Source organism: Brienomyrus brachyistius, chromosome 8 (assembly GCF_023856365.1).
Source record: "Brienomyrus brachyistius isolate T26 chromosome 8, BBRACH_0.4, whole genome shotgun sequence".
NCBI lineage: Eukaryota > Metazoa > Chordata > Actinopteri > Osteoglossiformes > Mormyridae > Brienomyrus > Brienomyrus brachyistius.
The window spans coordinates 8,168,765-8,192,150 of record NC_064540.1 but is presented as its reverse complement, the minus strand read 5'-3'; the positions used below and the strand labels follow the sequence as shown (position 1 = coordinate 8,192,150).

Here is a 23,386-nt window from a genome sequence, read left to right as displayed (position 1 = left end):
AACAACCAGTTTTCGAGATTTAATCCAATTTATCTACAAACATCCTATTTAGTAAATAAAAGAAAAAAATCTTCTTGCATTTTACTATGCTGCACTGTCTCTCACAACGCTGTATTCGAACCTGTCTTGATATAATTTAAAAGGATAGGTACATTGGTTTTAGTAAGATCAATATATGTGCAGTACTTTCTACTTTTCACACATATGTACTTTCATAACCAGGCACTTTTTAGTTTTACTTGAGTAGTATTTCACTGAATGACTTTCAACTAAGAAGCATTTTGGTGTGGTATCTGAACTTTTACTTAAGAATGAAACTAAGTTACTTCCCAGACTGATTACTTGCTATTTTCAAATACTTCACGTAAAATAAAGATAAAGCTTTTAAAATAGTAATAAATACACACCCAGCTAAGTTTTCGTTTATATATCTTGACGTTGTTTATAGGTACCCTAAATCACCAGCAGACATCTTTAAATCACAGTAAATGTATATATGTGCCAACGACTATTTGCGTTATCATGCTGGGAAAGCAAATTAAAATCTCCGATCGCCGCAAAGGCTTGTAGGGTTTTAAAATATTTAATCGCCAAGCATGCAGAACACAAGCTTTTGATTTTTGATGCGTATTTCTTTATTTCATCTAAAACGACTTTACTGCTAAACTCGAGTCAGCAATACTTGATTTTCTGAGATCACGTCGCATTCTGCTCGAACAGGGACGAAATTTCTCACAACTGCAACGCAGGGGAAACCGACTGACAACTATGTGTACTCGTATATATCTCGGATCTCAGTCCGCTTTTGACATGAACTAATACGATTTAACTCCAATTTCTTTTCAAAATTATCGCCTTTCATTGTAATAATAAAAATATTCCGAAATTATTGTTGAATTTAGTCATTAGACTCCCCTTTCACGTCGAGAATGGTATGACCCATAAGCAAACGTCCCAGTCTGGATCCTCTCAACCAGAAAACGTGGATGAATATTGTATTACTCCAGAGATGGTGATTAACAAAAAATATCCGTATTACTCTTGATTTCGTCCAGATTGTTAAATCAAAACAGAAGTGGGTAAGTTATCGGTTATTCCTTAGTCGTAAAGACGTTCAAAGTATGGAGCCCATGAAAGAGAAAAATACAGACGTGCCATTTGGAAAACTTGTATTAATGCATATTTCAATGAGCGGATGTTAAGATTAAATAAATTAACAGATGTTGGATTAATATTATAATATTAATTCTTAATAATGAGAAAGGTGGCATTGCTCCTTTGTTTTTCCTGTTCATTTCGATGATGATATTTCCATATATATTCTTTTTAAAAACTTAAGGTTGCCAAGCAAAAAACTTCGCAGCCTGCTCTGTCGGATGCCGTTTTTAATGTCAACTTATAATGTTAACTAATTATAATAATTAAGAGGTATAGCTGAGTTCGCAGGAGCAGAACTGCTGATATGCGTTTTTCTTTTGCAGTTGATTAATGATTAATTGATTAATGCCATTCTATTAGGATTAGAGTTTACGAGTTTCACGAATTAAGTAAGTATTTATTAATTCCGATAATTGCTACGGCATAGTATTTTGTAGACAGTTCAAATCACACACGAAGAAATGCATATGAAATAATTAAATTGTTATGGAGCATAAAGCAACACGGCATAGAATGAAATAAAAACCAAGTAACTGTGTAATAATGCTATAATTTAGTTACTGGTTCACTGTTCCTCGTCTTCAAATTTCGTTTATCGTAGATGGATGGATGGATTAACATTTAGATATATTTTTTAATCCTCGCAAGCAATTGATGTTGCTAACACCGGCAACACCAAGCATTCAGCTGCACGACCAATAAAGAAATTATTAGACGGAAAAAAGTAACACATCAGAACGGGAAAAGGCACATAGGAATTAACTATTAGTATTTATTCTGTGACATTAAATATAGTTTTATAGTAATTCTAGTACTATATTTTTTAGTAATTCTTACTAAAATCTGATTCAGGTTGGCCCACGGACAATAAACAGGTTTACTGTACAGCCTCTGATATAATTGTTATGCATGACATTTGTAAATTGTAGCCATTAACACAATTCTTGGTGGTTTCTTGGAATTCAGCATTTCAGCAGGAGACACTGGGAGGAATGTAGAGCATCCTTTGACCTTAGAGATATTTGCGTCTTAGTGGGTAATCCAACCCCTTTTAGGAGCATGACAATGGTTGGTATGCATTGAGATGTTGTGGATGGCCATTGTTTGGGGCTTATGTACAGGTGGCAGGAATCTCCTTTGATTTACCCACCCAAATATGTCTGGGAATATGGACAGTCAGTCTTCACAAGCGTGACTATTTTTATGTGTGACTTAGCTGATGCCTGCAAATGTTATTTTTCCATCATTACAGAGTGAATGTGTACGGGTTCAAAGTACCCCCCTCCCCGGGGACTCATGGGAACCAGTTTTCTATTCATTGAATGTTTGGCCTGTAATTGCTATGCTAATTTTCGCTTGTTGAGAAGTGTACCGGGCTTTTACCTCCATCTTTCTTTGTGTGTATCGACATCACAGAGATGCAAAGATGTGCAAATTGTTTTTAGTTATGGCCCCAGTGACATTCAGGGGAGCAAAACTGCTTAATTTGCCATTTTCATTTACGTCTTTTCTTTTGTGTGCATTGTCTTTGCACAAATCTCACATTATATTACAGGCAGGATTGATTTATCCTCAATAGAAAGGACTTGGATTCATGCTCTGCTAACATTCAGATTTTTTAGTTTTGAAAGAGTTAAATAATCCGTAGATAGTCCTGAATATCTGAAATATAAATGTATTGCTTTTTGCAGGGCAGTGTGTGGATCAGCAGGTTAGGGTGCTGTACCTGAGAATTCTACATTATACACAAGGCAAAACAGCTAAATATAATACAAACTTTATTATTTTGTATAAAATGCGTACCATGCCTGGATGTGGGAAACACCAAGGTACTGTGTGATAAAATGTTCGGGGGGGGGGGGGGGGGGTGGGTGACAGTCCTTGGGGAACAAGAAGGTGCTTTATTTGGGAGGGGGTAGTGAAGGCCACGGATTTGGGGGAAAAGCTGTTTCTCAATCTGTTAGTCTGAGATCTGATTGTCCTGAACTGCTTTCCAGACAGAAGCGGGTCAAAGAGATGATGTCGTGGGTGAGTTGTGTCTCTGATGATGCTGCAAGCCTTCCTCTTCGGTCAGACGCTCTGCAGCTGGCAGTCGAGAGACGCGAGCCATAGGAGGAGATAAATTCAGCGGTACTGCGGTAGTTGATCAGTGGGCCTGAGAAACGACGGCGATTGTTGGGCTTTTCTCACCAGGTGAGTGGTGTTAGGAAACCTGGTGAGATCCTTTCTTATGTAGACTCCCAGGAACTTGACCCTCTTCATACATTCCACTTCATCACCATGATTGTGGAGGGGGAGTTCATTTGTCTTTGTTTTCCTGAAGTCTACAGCGATTTCCTGTGTCTGGCTGGCGTTTATAGTCAAGTCACAGCCCCACTCACCCAGGTGTGTGACTTCCATCCTGTAAGCCACCTCATCACCATCAGAGATCAGTCTGACTCCGGTTGTGTCATCAGAAAACTTCACAATGGCTTTTGATGGGTGCGTAGGGGTATAGTCATGGGGGGGGGGGGGGGTAAAGAGCATTGGGCTCAGCACAGTCCTGTAGGCAACCTGTGTTCAGGATTAGAGTGGATGACGTGTGCATTCCAGTCCTGAGACTCAGTGGTCTGTTTGTGGGAAAATCCAACACCCAGGAGAAGAGAGAAGCTGCTTAGTTTATTGACCAGTTTGTGAAGGATAACAGCGTTAAAGGCAGAACTAGGTTGTCGCATATGTCTTTGGTTGTTCCGAGTGGGATAAAGCTGTGTGAAGTGCAGTCAAGAATAAAAAGTGCCTGATGTTGAAAATTGTTAGTAGTTAGTAATGAATAGATCAGACGGGGAAAAGTGACAAACGCCAGCTCAGGGTTCCCCAGTTCTGGTGCTGGAGGGTCAGACTCCAACACAATTTCCCTGCTCAGATCTTATTCAGCTAATTGCTGCGGTTTTTTAGGTGTGAAACCTGCAAACTGTGTTGGATTCTGGCCCTCCAGGACTGGAATTGGGGAACCCTGGTCTAGTTTTTCCTATAAATAATTCAGTTAGCAGTAATTTCAAGGTCCATCGGAAAAATATTTTTTTCTAAGAAAATCTGTTAGTAATTTATGCTCCCTGCCAAAATTTGCAACTGCAGAATTATAATTGGATAATTTGCTTTTTTCTAATCCTACCTGATGGCAGATGCAAAGCACGTTGGGTATCACAATCCTCCCCTGCCTCACTTCTGTATGACTCTTATTGCTAAATTCCTGCTTGAGTTGCAGCTCTTAGCTAGCTTTTAGCTTCCCACCACGGCTGTTTCACTCCACTATCTATTCTCTTCAATTCTAAGTGATACTTTGCCTCTTCATTCCCCTTCCATCCTATAACCCATCTGCAGTAGTAATTTAGCTAAATGTCTTTTACCAAGATGACATCATTTTTCTTGGCTCCTGCATTGATGTAATTGGCCATCATATGACTTATTTTTTTGCAGCCATCTAGACTAAACAGGAACAGCCAACACCAGACTGTCTTCTGGCTGTGATGTACTGTTATTTTCACAGACCAGAAAGGGGAGATATCAAGGACATTATCTATGTGTTACGGTAATGAGAATGAAATGATGAGGATATATTTAGTAACGTAATTTACTCTTACACTAAACATCTTTCATATCAATTGCAATTACTTTGTGCTTTAGGATTTTATTGTAATTTTGCATGCCCTCATTTTTCTTTCTGTGCTTTATGGCTTTTTTTGAAGAATTTACTGAATGTAGACAATGTAATGATGCAGTGATGGTTAACAGGAATTTTCAATAGGTTTTTTTCATAGATTTTTTTTAGCAAATTATCTCACTGCTGCCGTTTGATGTGTGTGCATGTGGATCTGTGTGACCAAATGCATTTTGGCTGCTTACCAGACTCTTAAATCAGACCTACTCCTTAAAGCAGTTCGCTTTGAACCCGCCTATCAGCCTTTTCTTGGAATGTTAAATGCTGACCCAGTGAAAGGTCTCGTGTCATGTACTTCTTACTAAGATGTTTGGCCCTCTTTGGTGGATCTGATAGGAGAGATTCTGGAAGGGGATATGCAATTCCAAGTGTGGGGGTGGGGGTATAGATTGGGGACAGTGGAGAGGCTGATCGACTCATTGCCAGAGACTTACTGTCTGAACTTCTTTTCATTTTGGTTCACTGAGGGGTTTCTTTCATATCTTTGTTTCGAGGCCAAGGCTTGCATGTCCATGCTCCTGGAAGAGGGTAGAGGAAGTGTCTTCTAAATACCCAGTTCTAAATTAGAAATAATTTGGGGCAATTACAAGTTAGGCGGAGACAAAAATGTAAAACATTGTTCTCCTGGGATTTGCCCATGAACTACTGAGGTCATTATGCTTCATTTCAGCCCTGAATAAGCTGTTGAGTAAATGAAACTCATGACTCTGCCTAAATGACACATCCATTTGTATCTAATATTACATTATCCAACATCTTAATCAAGGCGAATTAAATAATGACAGCTAGTACGGGAAACAGCAGCGGCTCAGCAGGTTAGGGCACTATGCCTATGAGGGAAGGGCGTGGGTTCAAGTCTCATGCTTGGCTGAATGAATTTACTGTTGAGCCGGAGAGTAAGGCGTTTAACCCCAGCAGCTCCAGGGACTATCTGACCCCGTTTTCTCAAAAATGTATGCTGCTTTAAAAGCATCTGATAAATACATGTCATGTTAAGGAGCACAGCTGAGTATTTTGGGAAAAGGAATTTAGCGAAATTACAACTGGGGATGGATGAGTGAGGCTCTGTGGGTCAGGTGATGACAGGAATGAGGAGGCAACATGTCGCTTACAGTTTAAGCGGGAATCTTTTGTGCAATAAGAGTCATACAGAAGTGAGGCAGAGGAGGACTGTGATACCCAGCATGCTTTGCATCTGTTGCAAGTTAGGAAAAAACATGACAAATTATCCAGTTATCATTAGAGGTGGAGATTTCAGGACCAGAGAGTACAAATCCAGACCAGGATTTTGTTTCAACCAACCAGTTGAGTACTCTGTGACTATGACTCTTTATACTCAACCGGTTGGTTGAAACAAAATCCTGGTCTGGATTTGTACTCTGTGGAACTGAAATCTCCACCTCTGGTTATTGTTCTGCATTTGCGACTTGTGCCAATCAGATTATTGCAGGGAGCACAGATTCCTAACACATTTTCCAAAAATATTTTCCATGGACCTTGAAATTACTGCTACCTGAATTATTTATAGGCTAAGCTGTACTAGACTAACTTGAGCTGGATGCTGATAAAATCACTAGCTTAGTTATAAGCTTTTATCAAAAGAGATATACACATGAGAGAACAGTGTCCTGCAGTCCCCAGAGCAGGTGGGGGTTAAGGGCCTTGGGTCCTCTTAACCCACTCAGTCACACACCGCTAAATTAATGTAATATTGATCAGATTTCGGACTGAAGATTTTTGTTGATTTCTCATGCACCCCCCCTTCCCCTTTCAGATTTAATGTCTATACAAAGGTCTCATCCGTCCACATGGCATTCAGAAGCAAAATCAGAACCGTGAGTAGAGACTGTCCTGATCAGAAGGTCTATGGGGAAGACCGGGCCTGGGGGTGTCTGTGCCCCACTGTGTTTTTGCTGCCTATTTTGAGTTAGTGTTGACTCGGTGCGGAAAGGATCTCCGCTCCTTTGTGTTGGGCTACTGCACATGAGCTGCCTGGCTGAATGGGAGAGCTGCTTGGGTCGTGCCTGAAACAACATTATGTGGTTTCTCGTGGTCAAGCTCACATCCGCTCCCCTGTCACCCAGGAACAGGGCTGAGGCAAAACTGTAGCCTGCTATAGAAAATCAGGATGAAGCAGGAACTGTGGGGCTTGAAGCTTTTGCGCATTTTATCTCATCATAAATCCCTTGGTTTATACAGGCTCATTTTGTATTCGGCCTATGTATAAGGCGCCCTCTTCTGGTGGACCAATTGTATTACTGTTGCGTGTCAGGCAGTTAGTATTGCTAGTAAGGAACCAATATTTCTATGACTGGAAGGGACAAAGGCAAATGGCTGGTTTTCTGTTGTGTTGTGGCGTTTAACACCTACGTTTACTAGAGGGTTAGCTGGTGTGACCCAGGAGACACTGCGCACTGCAAACCCCCACGCAGGTTTCCCTGCTGCGTCAGAGGACCCTCAGTGGCTCCATGAATTCCTCGTAAATGTGAGCCCTGGGGTTTGTGGAGACACCCCACCAGCTTTTGACCCATTCTGGGGCTCACTGCTCTACCAGCTCCATGCCCTGCAGCAGGGGCTCACATCCCATTTGCTGCTCTGCGGAGAGTATTCAGCTGGGGGGGGGGGGGGGGTTTAGAGGAAGGGTTGATTGATTCCCGAAAATAAATGGCCACTGACTTTTGCTTGCTCTGATCGCATCTGGAGGAAAAAAAAGAGAAACAGGCAAACTTATTAAATATGGTTCACCGATCATTCCAACCCAGCCCACTTATGTGGGCAAGTAAAAAATCTTTCCACAATAACAGAGACAAGCATTAGATTAATATCTGATTGAAAATATGTCCGGGTGATCATATAGGTGGCATATAAAAGAAAGGTAGTCTTAAAATACTTGATGAGATTACCCGACTGTCGTGGCTGTGACTAACAATGAATAATCGCCATTGATGCTTGCCAAAAGGCAGTTTTAAATCATTGAACAGAGACCAACATTTGACTCCATTGAAGCATCCCAGCTGTGGAGTGCACAATTCTTAATCATAGTCTACCAATAGTTGATGCTGATAAACGAAAGGCTAGATTTGCTCAGTAGATATCCTCAGTGAACAGGAATACAATGCACCCTACAAATGTAAAACTAAAGCGGAAAACCAGACTTTATACGTAGATCAAGCGCCGAAAAGTAGGCCTACTACTTGAACGCAAGACTGACAGGCTGGTGAAGTGACGTACTGTTGGCCGCCGCGCCCTCAAAACTTCAAAACAGAGAACAACAATACTTGGAATAAATTATTTTGTTTAAATATAACGCTGGTCTCACGTCAGCAATTCAACATTGCTAAGCAACTTTGCAGCTTTCTAAAGGCGTATGCAGGTGAGGCAACTGAACTGTACGTGCCCGGCATCTTAAATTAATTGTAGTAAGATATAACCACAAATAAAACATTTAAAAAAACCTACTTTTCCAATGACATATGTGACCCTCCGGCACAAAACTGTACACGTGGGTCAAAAATGATTAATTAGGATTATGGTATTAAATGAAAGAGCACTAAAAATACGGCCATGCGACTTCCGTACGGTTTTGTGCTGGAGGGTCACATATACAATACAAGTTTGGATGAAGATCGCTAGTAAACTTTAAAATAATTATTTTTAAAAGCAGATTTTGCTATTGTTTTTAGCTTCGTCACAGTTTCGTTTTCGTTATTTAAATCTCCATCAATCATCTTTGTTTGTTTGTTTTTTCAATCTGGAAAGAAAATTTGAATTAAAATGGGAAGCCTATTGTTCCGTCCCGCCACCTTGAAGGAGTCACCGCAGCCTCGCCTGTCCCCCTCCCTGGGTAAACTCAGTCGCTCCTCCCTGCACTGGGCGCCAGTCCACAGTACGCTTCGGTCGGGGGAAGGAGCAGGTTTCTGGGGTGCCGCGTAATAATACCGAAGCAACACAGTCACATGTAAGTGAGTTTATTTAAAATGTTTCCCCTTGATTTATTTGTATTTAAAGCGACGAATAATAGTAAGCTAAATATTTATTTTTAATTACTTTTCCGCGATTCAAACCATGAATAATGGAAAAGATTTTTACTTTTAAGTACTTTAAGTATTAATCGTTCTTAACATTTTAATAAAATATTAACGCACTAAAAAGCCCAAGACGCTGAAACTGCAGAGGACAATTAGATGAATCAAGCGGAGCATTTTGGCATTAAATTGCTTCATTCCCCGACAAGAATGGTGGTATTTTGTGGGGGGTATCCGAGTCCCGGGCACCCTACTGTGTTCGGGCTGTGATGGAAGGTTTTTGTCGCTAGAACTCAAGTTTTTGCAGGGTTGCTTTACCTGGACCTGGTTAATCAGCGACCCATTATTATTACTTATGGAGAAAACAGTCTCCTAATCGACTTATTTGATTAGTATTGCACATTCAGTCAAGTGTTTAAAGTCAGCACAGTGAAATTCATTGTATCGTAAGCACTTACGACTGTTTGCCGTAATCAGAAGACAGTCGGTAAACAGAAACCTGAGTAACTATTACGGCTATAATCATATGTGGGCTATGTTTAAGTTTTGGTGTAATTAAAGTTGGCCTGGCAAACACACCCAAAACTAAGTATTGCATCACAATTTCGTTTTCTGCCGTACTAGTGGACCGGTTCACGGGCAAAGATTGCTTTTATGGACCCTCCCAGGTGGGGCTGAGTGCATAGTGAGTGTACTCTGATAAATAGGAAACGTTGCAGACCGCGGGGATAGCCTGTAGGGATTGCTTTGTGTCAGAATGCCTCACCACCGTGTGCATGTGATTATGACGATGATGACGACGACGATGATGATGATGATGATGATGATTGTGTTTGTCTGGATGATGGTGTAAAATTGGTGTTATGAATAACTGCTGGGTCATATCCTTCGGGATCAGGAATAAGGTTTCAGTTAAACCCACTTTAATTATACAGGTGGTTAAATGTGATTGATTCGGGAAACTCACACTCCCCATGAGCCTGGATTTGTTAATATGTGACTAATTGGTAACCAACCCGCTTGTGTGGAAATGTAGGTTTGGTATATAAAATATTGTATTATATTTATTTCAGTTGTATCAGATATTGCATTACATTGTGGTTATTGCAATAGATTCCAAGCAGTAAATTAACCATACTAGGAGTATTTTGTTTCTTCCATTTCCATAATATCTGTGAATCAGGTATTGGACCCACACAGACTGCATTAGCAAAGGATTAAAAGTATTCTGACCTGAGCAAACGATCGGCTCCTTCGAAATGGAAACAAAACATATTCTTGCTTCGTGTCTCAGTGATATTGCAGTAATTCGTTTTGCCTTACAGTTCTTGGGAGTTTAGTTCGCCAGGAAATCAGCTGGGTTTAACAATGTTTCTGTATAGGACTTTAATTCACAATTGTTGTTTTGAGTTTGCTTTATGTTTCTCTCCGGCTCTTCGCAGTGGTTCTTGCTTGAATGCATCCATCAGGAAGAATGCATTTGTCACTAAGCAGGGGCGTCAGAAGCATTTTGAGTGTGTGTGTGTGTGTGTGTGGGGGGGGGGGGGGGCATACTGGCATAAAACTAATATTTTATGTTAAATGTGGGGGGGGGCAAACAAATAATTATGAAATGTGAGGGGGACACGTCCCTCTGATTTAATGGCGGCGACGCCCATGCACTGAGGTTCATTGTAATTTTACATGCCCTTATTGTACTTTTCCTACTTCCAGTTATTTCCGTTGATGCAGCTGATACCGAATGTCACAATAGATTTACTTCTGGATTGTATTGTTGATAACAGTTTCATTAATCATTTTAGTCCATCTATGAGCCACGGACTGAATTTTTCTGATATGCTCCTATTTCTTAGGTATTGAGACAGCTAAGGTGAATATAATAGGATGGGCATGCTGCGTCACTCAGCGGGTTAGGACACTGATTGTAATACCAGGGTTGGCAGAGCGATGTAACCATCGAGCCCTTGAGCAAGGCCCTTAACCCCAGTTGTTCCAGTGACTGTCTGACCCTACTTTCTCAGTTGTATGTTGCATTGGATGAATGTATGTGATAAATGAGTAAACGGGCTGCAATGGAGAGTGGTGCTAATGTGAGTGAATAGACTGGTTGTCACAGGGAGGGGTTGGGTGACTTGCTGAGGCAGACTGGGCTATGTGAGCTGCTGTTTACATGTTTTGCTCCTTGTTTTTGGTGAGTGACAGATCTTGCTTGTTCTGCATCGGTCGGCCTCAGCCAGTGCCCCCGTTTCACCCATTCTGGATGTAAACTTTAATGCTTAAGCTTCACGAGGGTGACCGCAAAGTAAGGGAATGCATCAGATGAGTGATAACAACTGCTTCTGTTCTTAGGTTATCCTGACGGATGATTGCCCCCCCCACCCCCCTATCGTCCTGCATGAGCACAACTGTTGCGGACTTGTGGAATAACTCCTTAATCGCTGACATGGGCAGCAGAGAAGAATTCAGCGATACAGACAGCGGGATTATCCTGCATTCCAGTAAGGCCTAGATTCCTGTCTAAATAATCACCGGTGAAATTTATGTGCACACTCAAGTACAACTGGTTAAGGATTTTACTCTTACCCCGATCTCTATGCTATTTTGAGTTAGGCTAACACCACACATGTTTTGTTGTTGTTAACACCAAAACAGCTATTACAAATGTCACCCGATCCGTTCTTGCCAATGTCGGTAAGCTTAAGTGTAATGTCATTCTCTCCTGACGGTTTGTCATTGTCACGGTTGACCCAGACAGCCATTAACCTTGAATTTACTTGTCTAACAACCAGCCCCTTTGTCCCCAGACACACCTATGGCTGAAAGGATGCTACAGGTTACTTCAGAAATATTTAGTACACCGGCAATTTGCCTGCAGGTATAACTAGTTCCGGAGTTGAACCCAAGTGTTTTTATTCCACGACATTTATGGTTACAGGACACCTTCCCTCCCGGCTGCCTCTCGGTGACATTTAGCATATCGCACCTGGCCAGGGGGCTTGAGTTTCATGGTGACGGCACTGGCAGCAGCTCACAAACATTTGAACTTTCTTGTCACATAGACATGCATGTCCACCAAAAGAGATGAATGACTGGCCTTGCCAATGGTGAGAAAAAAAATAAAATGGACAACACTTTTATGCGCATGACCCTTTCCCAGTCTCTGATGACCCCGCTTTAGCATCATTAGTGGGTCACATTTAGGACCCTGGAGGTAATTCCTGGTATTGAGGATGACGCAAGACTCCACAGATGGCACCATATGCCATATGCCTCAATGATATTGTCTAAAACCCATCCTAGGGTGCCCCAAAACAGCATGCTTGTATGTGACACACATCTGCCTATTTAGAGCCATTTCTTGTCTTGCTCTTTTAAGTCCCTGATAGCCCGACACCCCCCATCAAGGACGTGACCACACACACACGGGCAGTGAAGCTGAAACAGCAGTCCCTGCAGGACCGCTTGGAGCTGTGTCTGCTTGAGTTGAAGAAGCTGTGCATCCGAGAGGCGGTAAGATCTTCCTATAGCCACCTCATAGCCGGTCAGGGGTTCAACCTGTACTGATCTTAATGGACATTCTTTGGTGTCATAGCAACAATGGTTGAACTTTGAGTGAGATATCAGGTTGCCAAACTGGATCTCTTAGTGGTTGCTTCCTGCTCGCCGGAACTCATCCTGCCATGCCGGAGGTGGGCTGTGATTACATTGCTTCCACTGGATTCAGATCCAGTGTCTTAATGATTAAGGGTTAAACCTCAGTTAAACCTCAACGATAGAGGGCTTATGTCATGGAGTAGGAGGTGGGAAAGGAACCAAGGTTGAGAGGCTATCGTAACGTTGCTCAATAGAAACTGCTGTGAGAGAGAGCCCTGCCCTGACATGTTACTCACAGGCTACAGAGCTGCTATGTGTCCCAGAGATACTTCTGGTAAAATGAACTGACATAGTTGCTGGGAAGGACTGAATTGTACCAAAGAAATGTACCAGAAAGGCACCCTCTGTGACCCGTGCTGGTGCCCATTGCTAGTTTTTTGCCTTTTGTACAAGTACAGGTACATTGGAACGGGTTTTTTTTTTCTCATCCCGTTTTCTCTCCTTACACACAAATAGAGGTTATAGTGAAATTTTGAGACCAGAGCACAGGGTCACGCCTAACCTGCTATGGCTGTCTTGTAAAGATTAACTGGCTTATGAGTCTTGGCTGATATGAACTTGTCCGTTCTTGGTTAAATCGCCCTTTTCAGAGCTGGAGGTGTGCCTAAGTCTCCTTTTGCTAAGTAGTTCCTGCTGAAGATTAATAAAAATATTGATTTGTTGAAATTGGTAATTATGTACTCTGGTTAAAAAATTACTAGACAGGTACATAAATATGCTGCCGTCTCTTGTCGTGAAATGTCCCAAGCACGTACAGCTTTAATCTTGTTTCGTCTTGCTCCCTGCGCAGGAGTTGACTGGAGAGCTGTCCTCAGACTACCCGCTGTTGCCCGGGGAGAAGCCTCCTCGCATTCGCAGAAGGATCGGAGCCGCTTTCAAGTTGGACGAGGAGAGCCTGCGGAAAAATGGAGAGGTACGGTGTTGGGGAGACGGGTGGAGATGGAGAAGTGCCCTCCATTGTTGCCCTAGCTAGTCTCTGGAGTTAAAATAAAAAAAGCTAAGTTCAGGTCCTGGGAGGGGCTGTGCTGCTGTTTCCTGGGGGTGTTTGGTCTCAGTGAGGTACTTGGATTTTCATTGAGTATTAGAGTACTATAGTAAAATATTGTAATATATGGATAATATAGAGGCTAATTGGAGTTGCGAAATTGCCCGTAGGTGTGCATGTGTGAGTGAATGGTGTGTGAGTGTGCCCTGTGATGGGCTGGCCCCCGTCCTGGGTTGTTCCCTGCCTCGTGCCCATTGCTTCCGGAATAGGCTCCGGACCCCCCACGACCCAGTAGGATAAGTGGTTTGGAAAATGGATGGATGGATGGATATTAAATATATAGCAAAATATTATAAATGTATAGTAAAATATTGTAATAAACCCTAAGATGAACCCAATAAAGACTATAACAGATCAAGTTAACAGCGGGCAGAATTATGCACTGCAAAACCCTGGTGGGTAGGATATCTCAGAGCCTGGCATGCTGGGAAGGATATCCCAGAACTACTCAACAAGCCCCCACAAATATGTTACCATATCCTGTACAAAGATTCTTTTGGATAGAGTCATCAGCATAGCAACATGAGAAAATTATAGCAACTTTTTTATGTGATGAAAATCTGTATTTTTGAGGTGAGGTTTTTTTTTTAAAGTAATAGTCCAGGCAATAGAAAGCAGAGGGGTTGGACCAAGGAGGAATCAGATTTAGAAAGGGGGAGTTGAGCAGAGTGCAGATGGTGGTTGTCTTGTAATAATTAATCAGCCCTGGGTCTGGCCTGCCGGAATGGGACCAGCATCATGCCCCTACCCCCCTACCCCCGCAGGACTCAGAGCTGCACGCCCTGGAGGCCGACCTGGCCTTGCAGACGCAGATCTATGAGGCGGCCCGTCGGCTTTCCCGGGAGCAGCACCTGAGCAGACAGGTGCGAAGGAGCCGCATACAGCACTGCAAGCTGCAGGAGAGGAAGATGAAGGAGCTGCAGGAGTCGCTCTTTCAGCTGCGCCTCAAGATGGGCCGCAATTCGCCCCGGCCCCGCTCTGCGCCTGGGCAGAAAGGTGACCACCCTGCCCCCGTTAGGCCTGCCGCAGCTGTGCTGTTTACCACCACTCAAAGTACACATTTGTATGGGGGTTCCTTGTTGGCCACAAACTCGCTACTCAACAAGGTTAAATTTTAGGAGTTGTTGAAGCAGCGTGTTTTGCTAAGCAGTTAGCTGGCTAGCATCTTCTGATTCTATTCGATTGCTGTTTATTTAGATTAAAATGTCTGGGGGGCTTTTTGAGTGGGAAGCAACTAACCCATCCCTGACTGACTGACTGGCTGGTCATGGGACTGAATGATGAATGAAGCGTGTGACCGTTGACTGCATATGTTGGGCGTATGGACTTGCATGGCTGCTAACTCTGAATTCGCTCTGTGTTTGCAGAACTGGCCACCATTTCAGATGACAGCTCGTTGTCAGATGCTGGGGTGCTGGATGAAGGTGAGGGTAGTCCTCCCCCCCCCCACTGCCCCTTTCCCTCCCGCCATGATCGTGTGTGTATAGTGTTGCACATTTACCCAAAAGCCCCCTCGGCAGCAGATGACAGACAGTGAAAACTCAGTGCCAGGTGGCTGATGTCATTGTTTTCTCCAGAGGAGGGAGTCACAGATTCTTCCCACCAGACCATGGAGCTCCACCCACCCTCAGAGCTCTCGCGCCCTCAGCCCCCGCAGACCCTGGAGGGACTGAAACCGGGCTGTCATGTGGTCCCCGCCTACGAGCGCTCTCCTATTCAGAACTCCCCCTGGAAGGAGTCTAGCCTGGACCAGCCCTACGAGAAGGCCAAAAGGTCTCATTGGTCTAGCAGTAGCCAGTCATGGTAAATAAATCCATCCATCCATCTTTGAAATGCCCATCCTGGCCAGGGTCATTATCAAAGCATGGAAATTAATCCCTTTTAAGTTATTTATTATGAGCTAATTCCTTATGAATAGCAGCTTGCACATGCTGAGAGGGAGTAGCCTTCTTTTCACAGAGCCATTTTTATTTTCTATAGTTTCGGTGATAGCACTTCATGCAAAACTAGAGTTGCAGTTTCTATAGTGTTGTCCTGACAGGACCCATTGTCTGTGCTCCTTGTTTACATTTTGCATTACCCCCTGGGTAACATGACTGCTTCATCAATAATATATCTCTCTTTCTCTAGTAGTTCAGCCATCAGCGCTCTTTCGAACCCAGTGGAGCCCAGGTTGGGAGAAGCCCCCCTCCCACCCCAGTTCACCCCAGTCAAGAACTTGCCAGTGCCTCAGATCCAGGTCACTAGCGCCCCCTCGACACCAGATTTACACCCGCGTCGTCGCCACTCCCTCAGGTTGGTCTTGCCAGCATGCGGTCGCCACTTGTAAAGCATTATAAGATCAGAACTTCACGGCTTTATTATTGGAGGTTTATGTAGGGATTATTTTTTTCTGGGGCCCCATTGTAAAGCTCCAAACTTCAGGGGCTCCACGCAAATGCACGTTTTGAGTGGTGCCATTACTAATTCTGGAAATTCACATTTGGTTAACCTAGGATGTGGTTGACATAGGTTAGTTTCATACAAACATCAGTGTGGTTTTGGTGTGGTGGGTCTCGGGCTGTGGGTAGGGTGACCCCCCTCAGCACGTCTTTTACCACTTGATAGCGAGTGAAAACAAAATCCTGTGGCTACTAAGGCACCGATAGGAGAGAATTTGTGCTTGTTCACCCCTTCCTTACCCCACATACATTGAGGTTAATTGGCTTATGGGAAATGGCTAAAAAATGAGGAAAATAGCACAGAAACATGCGATACAGGCGTTGTGTAGCTCAGCAGGTTAGGACTCTGACCTGTGACTGGAAGGTTGCCGGTTCGAATCCTATGGTCTGTAGACTGATTTCAGCATTGAGCTTCAGATCAAGTCCTGTAACTTGCTTCCTGGAAAAAAAAAAGTACTTCGCTTTGGATAAAGGTCTTTGACGAACAAACAAATTTTACAAAATCATATGAGGAATTAGTATCAGCCAGTACTGCTTCATTTACGTTCTGTTCTCCCTACAGAGCCCCCAGTGCCGTGCCGCCCCACGACTTGGATCAAGATCGCAGACGCTCCCCGTTAGCGCACAGGCGGCTCACTGACAGGGGCGACCTAGCCAGGGCAGCTTCCGAGTACCTGGCCTTGAGGGGGACCTCTGGGGGCCCAGTGTACCAGTACAACTCCGAGGACAGCGGCTCGGAGTGTTCGGCTTCCTCCCACACCGGCTCACCCCGCCGTGAGGCCCAGGCAGAGACACTGCAGCCAAACGGGCATCGCTATGCCCCCCACACCAGCAGCCCACCACTGGGCTACCCCAGGCAACTGGCTTTCAGTGGGCCTAGCCTCTACAAGACCCAACACCCCCACTCCACCCCGAGCTTCTACCGGGGCTTCGTGGAGGAGAGGATTGGCTACCCAGCCGAGATGGATGTTGCGTATGTGCCCCACTCAAATGGGCGCAGCCGCTACGAATTCTGGCATGAGTATGAGGACCCCCCTCAGCAGTGGGTGCTGCATTCCCGCCCTGCGAATGCCAGACTGGCACGGACTCCCTCGCTCAGGGATTATTCCTCCTACCACTACCACATGAGCCATCCCCAGGAGGCTGTATCAGACGAGCTACGCTTCTGGCACCAGCGGAACCAGATGCTTGTGCCTCGGCCTCACTCACTGGACCGGCAGGGCGCAGTCCGTATCAGGACGTATCAGGGCCGGGAGTCTCCGCTGACCCCAATGACGCACCAGCTCCCTGAGCAGGTAAAGAACTTTCATAACGGCTTCCAAGAGAGTTACAGTTCCGCTTCAGCATACTTCAAGGTCATTAAAGGTAGTTAAATATATCCCAGTAAATCTGCTATGAACTGCCCAACAAATAAACAGACATGTTGAGAACTGACACATCGCAGCTATTGTGATATTTATACAGGATGGAAGTTAGGTGGAGCTCAGGCACACCTGAGGACATACTGTTAGAATGCGTCACAGGGTTTCACGTCCAAATCCACCCATGGCCATGGAGCTTAATCTGCCTAACAACCAACAACACGTACACAACTAATCTGTAGTGGCGTTCTTGTGGGGCATCACAGCAGTAGGGCTCGTATATCAGTGTACATGATGTTTTAGGTATTGCTCTACCTGCGGTCAGATCTTCACTTGGGCTCCTTTAAGTAAAAAAAAAAAAAAAAGAAGAGGCCCTGCTATTGGATGGTTTCTGCTGGAAGATGTTTTTACTTGTTGAGGTGTGAAGCAAGACTGTCTGGTTTCTTTATACTGGCATGTCCTGGCCTGTCAGATTGTAATATACCATGTTTGAACAGTGTTACAAGTAACAGGCCATGGAAGAACTGTGATTGGCAGAGTGGGAAGGCTGCAGTCCGGCTTGGGGATACTGCTAAAAAAAAGGCATTGCTTTTAAATGTTTATGGGAGGGCAATAGGCTTTATTATAATTTTGATTGTTATATAAAAATGTTGCATGGTTTCATCCAACAGTACTTGCTTACTGAACTTTGCCATGACAGTGATGAATTAAGTTTTTAAGTGTTAGAAATGCGAGAAGTTGATGCATCATACCCCATAGGAATGACATGGAACTATTATTATTTATTTAGCACATTTAGGAGCACATTTAGTTTTTTTCCCAAAGAAATTAAAAGTTTTTTTTGTCCCTGGGTTATTTGGGGGGTGGTGGTTAAGGGCTTTGCTTTAGGGTCCAAGGGTGAAATTACTCTGCCAACCACAGGAACTGAACCGCAAGCCCCCACCTAATGCTCTCCCTGCCTTGTATCCTGCGTTTCCAGGGTTAGGCTCCTTAAGTAAATATCTATTGCATTGTTGTGATGCCTGCAGGTTGCCTGCAGACTCATCTCATAAGGGTGTAGGAGGCTTGCGTTTATGTGCGCATGTCAGGGAAGGCAGTTCCTTGTCAGTCGTGTCCTGACAGCGCCCCATTGGGCCAGGCCTAACCAACTTCATGATCTACAGTTTCAGCTTCTGCCAGTGAAGGGGGAGTTCGTTGTGGTTCAGGTACATTTTATGGAGTTTTATTACCTTGTTCCTGGAGAACTATAAATGTTTCTGTATTTCGCAATACAGTCCTCGGAGCCATTTTAATTTCCTCTATATGAATCATTGTGCTTCCAGGGTTTCTAAAAAAGAAAAGCAGAAAGGACCATTTAGAGAAGCAGAAGAATGCTTAGAAATGCTTTCGATTTATTACGGTAAAAGCATCGACACATTGTACACTAAATAGGTACTTAATGAACCACGTACTAGGAACTCCTGGAATGTGGAAATCCAGGTTGGCAGTCTGTTCAAAACAGGCTACAGCCAGAGTAAGTGTGAAAGTGTTAATTCTGCCTTTGGATAAATTGCCAGTATTTTGCCATATTCATTAGAAAATTGTACAGGAAGGGTTGGGAGCTACTCATGATGACACCACATGGTGCAAGTGTCACAGCACTACAGTTAAAATGTAGGGCTTAAAAAAATCTCCACCCAGTTAAAAGCAGTAAATCAGTTATGTTCTCCATCATGGATGTGATCAGCTTAGTTATTTGTCCATTTGGCAAAAACCAAACCAAAAACTAAATGTGATGAATTGGAATGGAATAACTAGGCTTTGCAGTCTTCACTGGACCGATTATGGTGCCAGTCAAGTCAAGAAATGGAAACTACATTATTAATCTTCTTGTTAGAATAGAAATATTTCTTTCTTAAAATGCTAATAAGTTCTACATAGTACATTTGACCTTCGTCTTCTGAATTAAATGACATTTTGTGTTTTTAAAGGATGATATCTATGTGCATGAGTAATATGATTAACAATACCTGATGAAGTCAGTGAAATGACATGCATTTGTGGAGACAGTGAACTTTTCCCCCTAAAGTGCTACTCCGTTACATCTTGTGTGTCTGTATCTGTCACCAAGTTGTCTGTGTTTATGACATAACTGCTGCAAGGCATCATTTCCATTCACCAAAGCTGTTTTGAGCCATTGGTTTTTTCCACATCGTCTATTTGATGCTTATCAAGGGGTCTGTTGAGACACATCTGGTATTTGTCAGGAAACTGGAGAAATGTATACCAGTGTAATTACACGATGATGCCCATGTGGGTAATGCGTACCACTATAATCGCCACATTGTCTTGGACATGTCAGTTTATTAGCACAAGGAAAGCCAGTGTAGTAGTGTCAGAGTGCACTCCTTGTTGCAGAAGTGACTTATCTTGGTGGCCAGCCGCCGTTCTCTCTCATTATCCTGGATGGAGACAGGCTGTGTGTAAAGTTACTGAGAGGGATGCACTTGCCATTGTCAAAGTGCTGCAGTGTTGGGTAAATTGGCTGGAATCTGCTTGCTCCATCTACTGCAGATCTTTCTCCTCGCCTGGTCCTGTCAGGACAAAACTATAGAAATGACGTGGTGATAGGAGGGAGAAATGAGGAGGATGGGCAGAAGCCGGTGCCAAGGTATCGTGGGAATCTCACCTTGGCTTCCTGCACGACACACCTGGCCAAAACCTGGCATTTCCCAATCCCACCTTTTACAAAATAACTTGTGAAAACGAGACATTGCAGAAAGTCATTCACTGAGTCACCCAACAGCTTTTCCCATTCGTCAGCAAGCCCCACCTGGGACTTAGGGGCTGGTGGTGCGGTTGTATCTGTGAGCGGTGTTCTCAATGTCACTCTGAATAAGTACCTAGAAGTGTAACACGTACTGTGTGAAGTTGCCTTAGAACGAAGCATTAGCTAAGCAAGTATTATCATGTAATGCAATGTCATGAAATGTACTGGCTGTATCGCTCAGTTCACCCCATCTCAACGGCTGCAGATCTGTGAACTTTAAACACCATGACCCATGAGTTTCTTGCTGAACGGTCTTATCTGCAGAAGTGGTGGATGTATGTATCTGCTCTGCTCCTGGAGGCTTCGCTTTGCTCTCTCTGTCTGTAATCAGGGCCAGTAGATGGATTCCTACTTGCATGTTGTGAGGTATACATGAATTCTTCAGGAACTCACTTTTGCTCAAGGGTTCTATTAACCTGGGCTGCCCAGGTCAGTCAGACACCAAAACCAACACAATGTCCGGCTGCATTATTGCTACACTGCCCCATTGCTGCACTTGACACAACAGGAAGAGCCATGTGACAAGCTATTGCCTGTATATGATTGTCAGATCTGACATAGAAGCCTATTCTATCATGCAAGTGTCCTTTTATAGGATCAAGAATGATCATCTGTCTCCTCTCTCCTGCAGGTCCCTCAGGCAAGAATCATCCACAGACCTTCAGACGGAAGGCCCATACAGTGGTACATAGAGGAGGACTCCGAAATTATTAGCCAGATGTAAACGAGGGCTTTCTTTTGGTATACACAAGACATTGGACTTTAACTATGTATCTATGGTGCTGATGCATGTGCTGACACTGGAAAAAAAATGGAGAATTTGGGACTGAATATTTAACCAGTTTTTATATCAATTGCTTCCACGGTCATGTGCCTACAAGTTTACTGTGAAAATAAACTCTCACTGTAAATTAGTTGTAGTCATTAGTCTACCTCTACAATATGTTTATAGCCGCTCAGTTATGGAATCGATCTGTCACCATACTTTGGGTATATATGTAATTAGCCATTGAATTGGTTGCCAAAATAGTACACACATAATGCCATGAACTGTTTTTATGGGGGGAAATAAAGTTGACTGACATTAGATTTAATGCTAGTATCTTCCTTCTGCAGGAGAATTTTCAGGAGCTACATATCAGATTCTGAACTTTCATCACTTAGAGTAGTTACTTTTCTTGAATATTGCTGTAGGCTGAAATAAAATTAACTCTGATGTACTGTTTTAATGCATTTTAGTAAATGCTCCCATATTCAAGGTCTTTAGTCTGGGGGAAAAAAAAGTCTTCATGTTTAATAAATGAAACAAATTCTGGGCAGGCCCAGATAAATTAAACCACAGTATAATAAACACCAACACAGTAAGGTATTAGACCTACGTGCTGAACGCCTGTGTATTAGAAAAAAGCTGCCAGATTAAAGTAAAACCAATAAAATGTCATGTGAAGAACTTGTGACCCAAGGAAGTATTATATTGCTGTGCTTAAATGGCCTCAAGACTTCACCGCAGTCTTTTTCCACAAGTCACATGGCAAAAGAAGCCTTATCACAAAGTGTCTGTGGTGTCAAAGGGGTCCTGATTTAGGCTCCTAATTTACAGAAAAGGTGCTGCATCTCCTTTGAAGTCAAATTGTAAAGCCAAGCTGAATACTACTGAACCTGGCAGGATTATGAACCTTTCAGGAGAATGTCACGTTATTCTATAATCCTTCTCAAACAGAAGAGAAATTTTGTATACTTAAGATTACAGTTTTATAACATGCCTTTGAACTCATGCAAATACAGTATTTGAAGAGTAAGGATTTAACATCGTATTGCCCTGTGTTTTGAACTGTATTCGAGTGATAATTTATAGCTGTAATTTATGCATATTCAAAAGCTTCTCCTACACCCCCACTAATGCATACCCACAGGTGGTAACCAGGCAAACACCAGCTACCAGTCTATATGATCTGCATGTCTGGGCTCTTCACAGACATTCCAGGACAGAACAGGGGCAAGAGAATTATGCATATTTCATTCAATCTTTGTTTCTTTTTTTTTGGGGGGGGGGGGGGGGGGGCTGGGGTGTGTTCCCCTTTAATATCTCCTTTCAGTAGATTTAACATTTTATCACCTGTAAAGTTGTGCCTGTAAATATTGAAATTACAATTGTTATAAATTTAATAATAATGGTAACCAAGACACAAAATGACTGACATACTGGCATGATGTTAATGGTACAGAATAAATCAAACCAAAAGGTTGGTGTTGAAACTGACATACTGTTTGATTTTTGAGTAAACACTGCAAGGAATGAATGGTAAGGGAATATCAAATTAGCCAAACCCAGTCTCTAACAAACACCAAGTCCCAATTAGGGATATTTTGTCATTGTGCTGTTTTGTGTCCACTCAGGGCAGTCAGACAGTCAGGGGTCTTGCCTAGGAGCTGGAACGCTGGAGGTTTACCTTGGGGTGTTGATTGGCTCTTAGCAGCACTGTAGTCTCATCTGAGGATGCCATTTCCGTTGGGCCCTCCTGAAACAGGCAGCATGTGTCATGTATGAAACTTCACCAATATATAGTTTTGTAAATTATTTAGAGAACACATGAAAATTAAACACACATGCATTTCACAATGCACAAAATGTAGCCTTTTACTCTACAGTGGGTAGCATTTTATGTTGAATTGCATGAATAGTCTAGGTAATGATTCACATATGCAGACACTGAATGCTCTTGTAAACACCAATTCAGTTGCATACTTTCATAAACTTTCTTATGGGCAACATCCTGTATGATAACTGTGGAGATAAGGTCGGTGGACAGTGAGGCTATTGGATGATCTAGGCCAGTGTTTCCCAACCTTTTTTGAATTGTGTACCCCCTGAGAGATTTTCTCATACCACAAGTACCCCCTTTGTCAAATGTGTTGATGATTCAATAAAAGTAGAACGTACAACTGATTATCAAATTTAAAACATTTTATTAAATCTCCATAACTTGAACATTTAATTCATTAAGCAACACATCCCAGATAGATTTTCTTTCTATACCAGGGCACAGCTAATGGAATGGCTGATAATATTTACCCATCATCAGGGAAATTAAATATAATTTTTTTTTCCACGTACCCCCTGTAATGTGCTCGCGTACCACTAGGGGTACGCGTACCCCCGGTTGGGAATCACTGATCTAGGCTCACCTTAAGCCTC

General features: G+C 43.1%; 1 protein-coding gene across 4 annotated transcripts; it reads left to right on the top strand.

The window, feature by feature from the left end:
• The first annotated feature begins 979 nt into the window (after positions 1–979).
• LOC125747155 (innate immunity activator protein-like) lies at positions 980–22,450 on the top strand. Of its 4 annotated transcripts, none has more exons than XM_049022005.1 (10): positions 980–1,079; positions 11,230–11,378; positions 12,257–12,390; positions 13,325–13,447; positions 14,344–14,575; positions 14,947–15,003; positions 15,157–15,382; positions 15,710–15,874; positions 16,583–17,315; positions 20,822–22,450. In XM_049022005.1, exons 2-10 carry the CDS (start codon positions 11,243–11,245, stop codon positions 20,912–20,914), a joined length of 1,899 nt encoding a protein of 632 aa, XP_048877962.1. In that variant the 5' UTR covers positions 980–1,079; positions 11,230–11,242; the 3' UTR covers positions 20,915–22,450. The 4 variants fall into 4 exon arrangements, with proteins under 4 accessions (XP_048877962.1, XP_048877963.1, XP_048877960.1 ...); XM_049022006.1 differs by lacking the exon at positions 980–1,079 and adding an exon at positions 8,657–8,813 and having other exon boundaries at positions 15,713–15,874; XM_049022003.1 differs by lacking the exon at positions 980–1,079 and adding an exon at positions 8,658–8,813.
• The last annotated feature ends 936 nt before the right edge of the window (positions 22,451–23,386 follow it).

Coding starts and splice junctions, on each gene's coding strand:
- LOC125747155 (XM_049022005.1), top strand. CDS start 11,243: ATGATTGCCCCCCCCACCCCCCTATCGTCCTGCATGAGCACAACTGTT. Junction 13,448..14,343: donor GCCTGCGGAAAAATGGAGAG/GTACGGTGTTGG, acceptor CTACCCCCGCAG/GACTCAGAGCTGCACGCCCT. Junction 15,004..15,156: donor TGCTGGGGTGCTGGATGAAG/GTGAGGGTAGTC, acceptor TGTTTTCTCCAG/AGGAGGGAGTCACAGATTCT.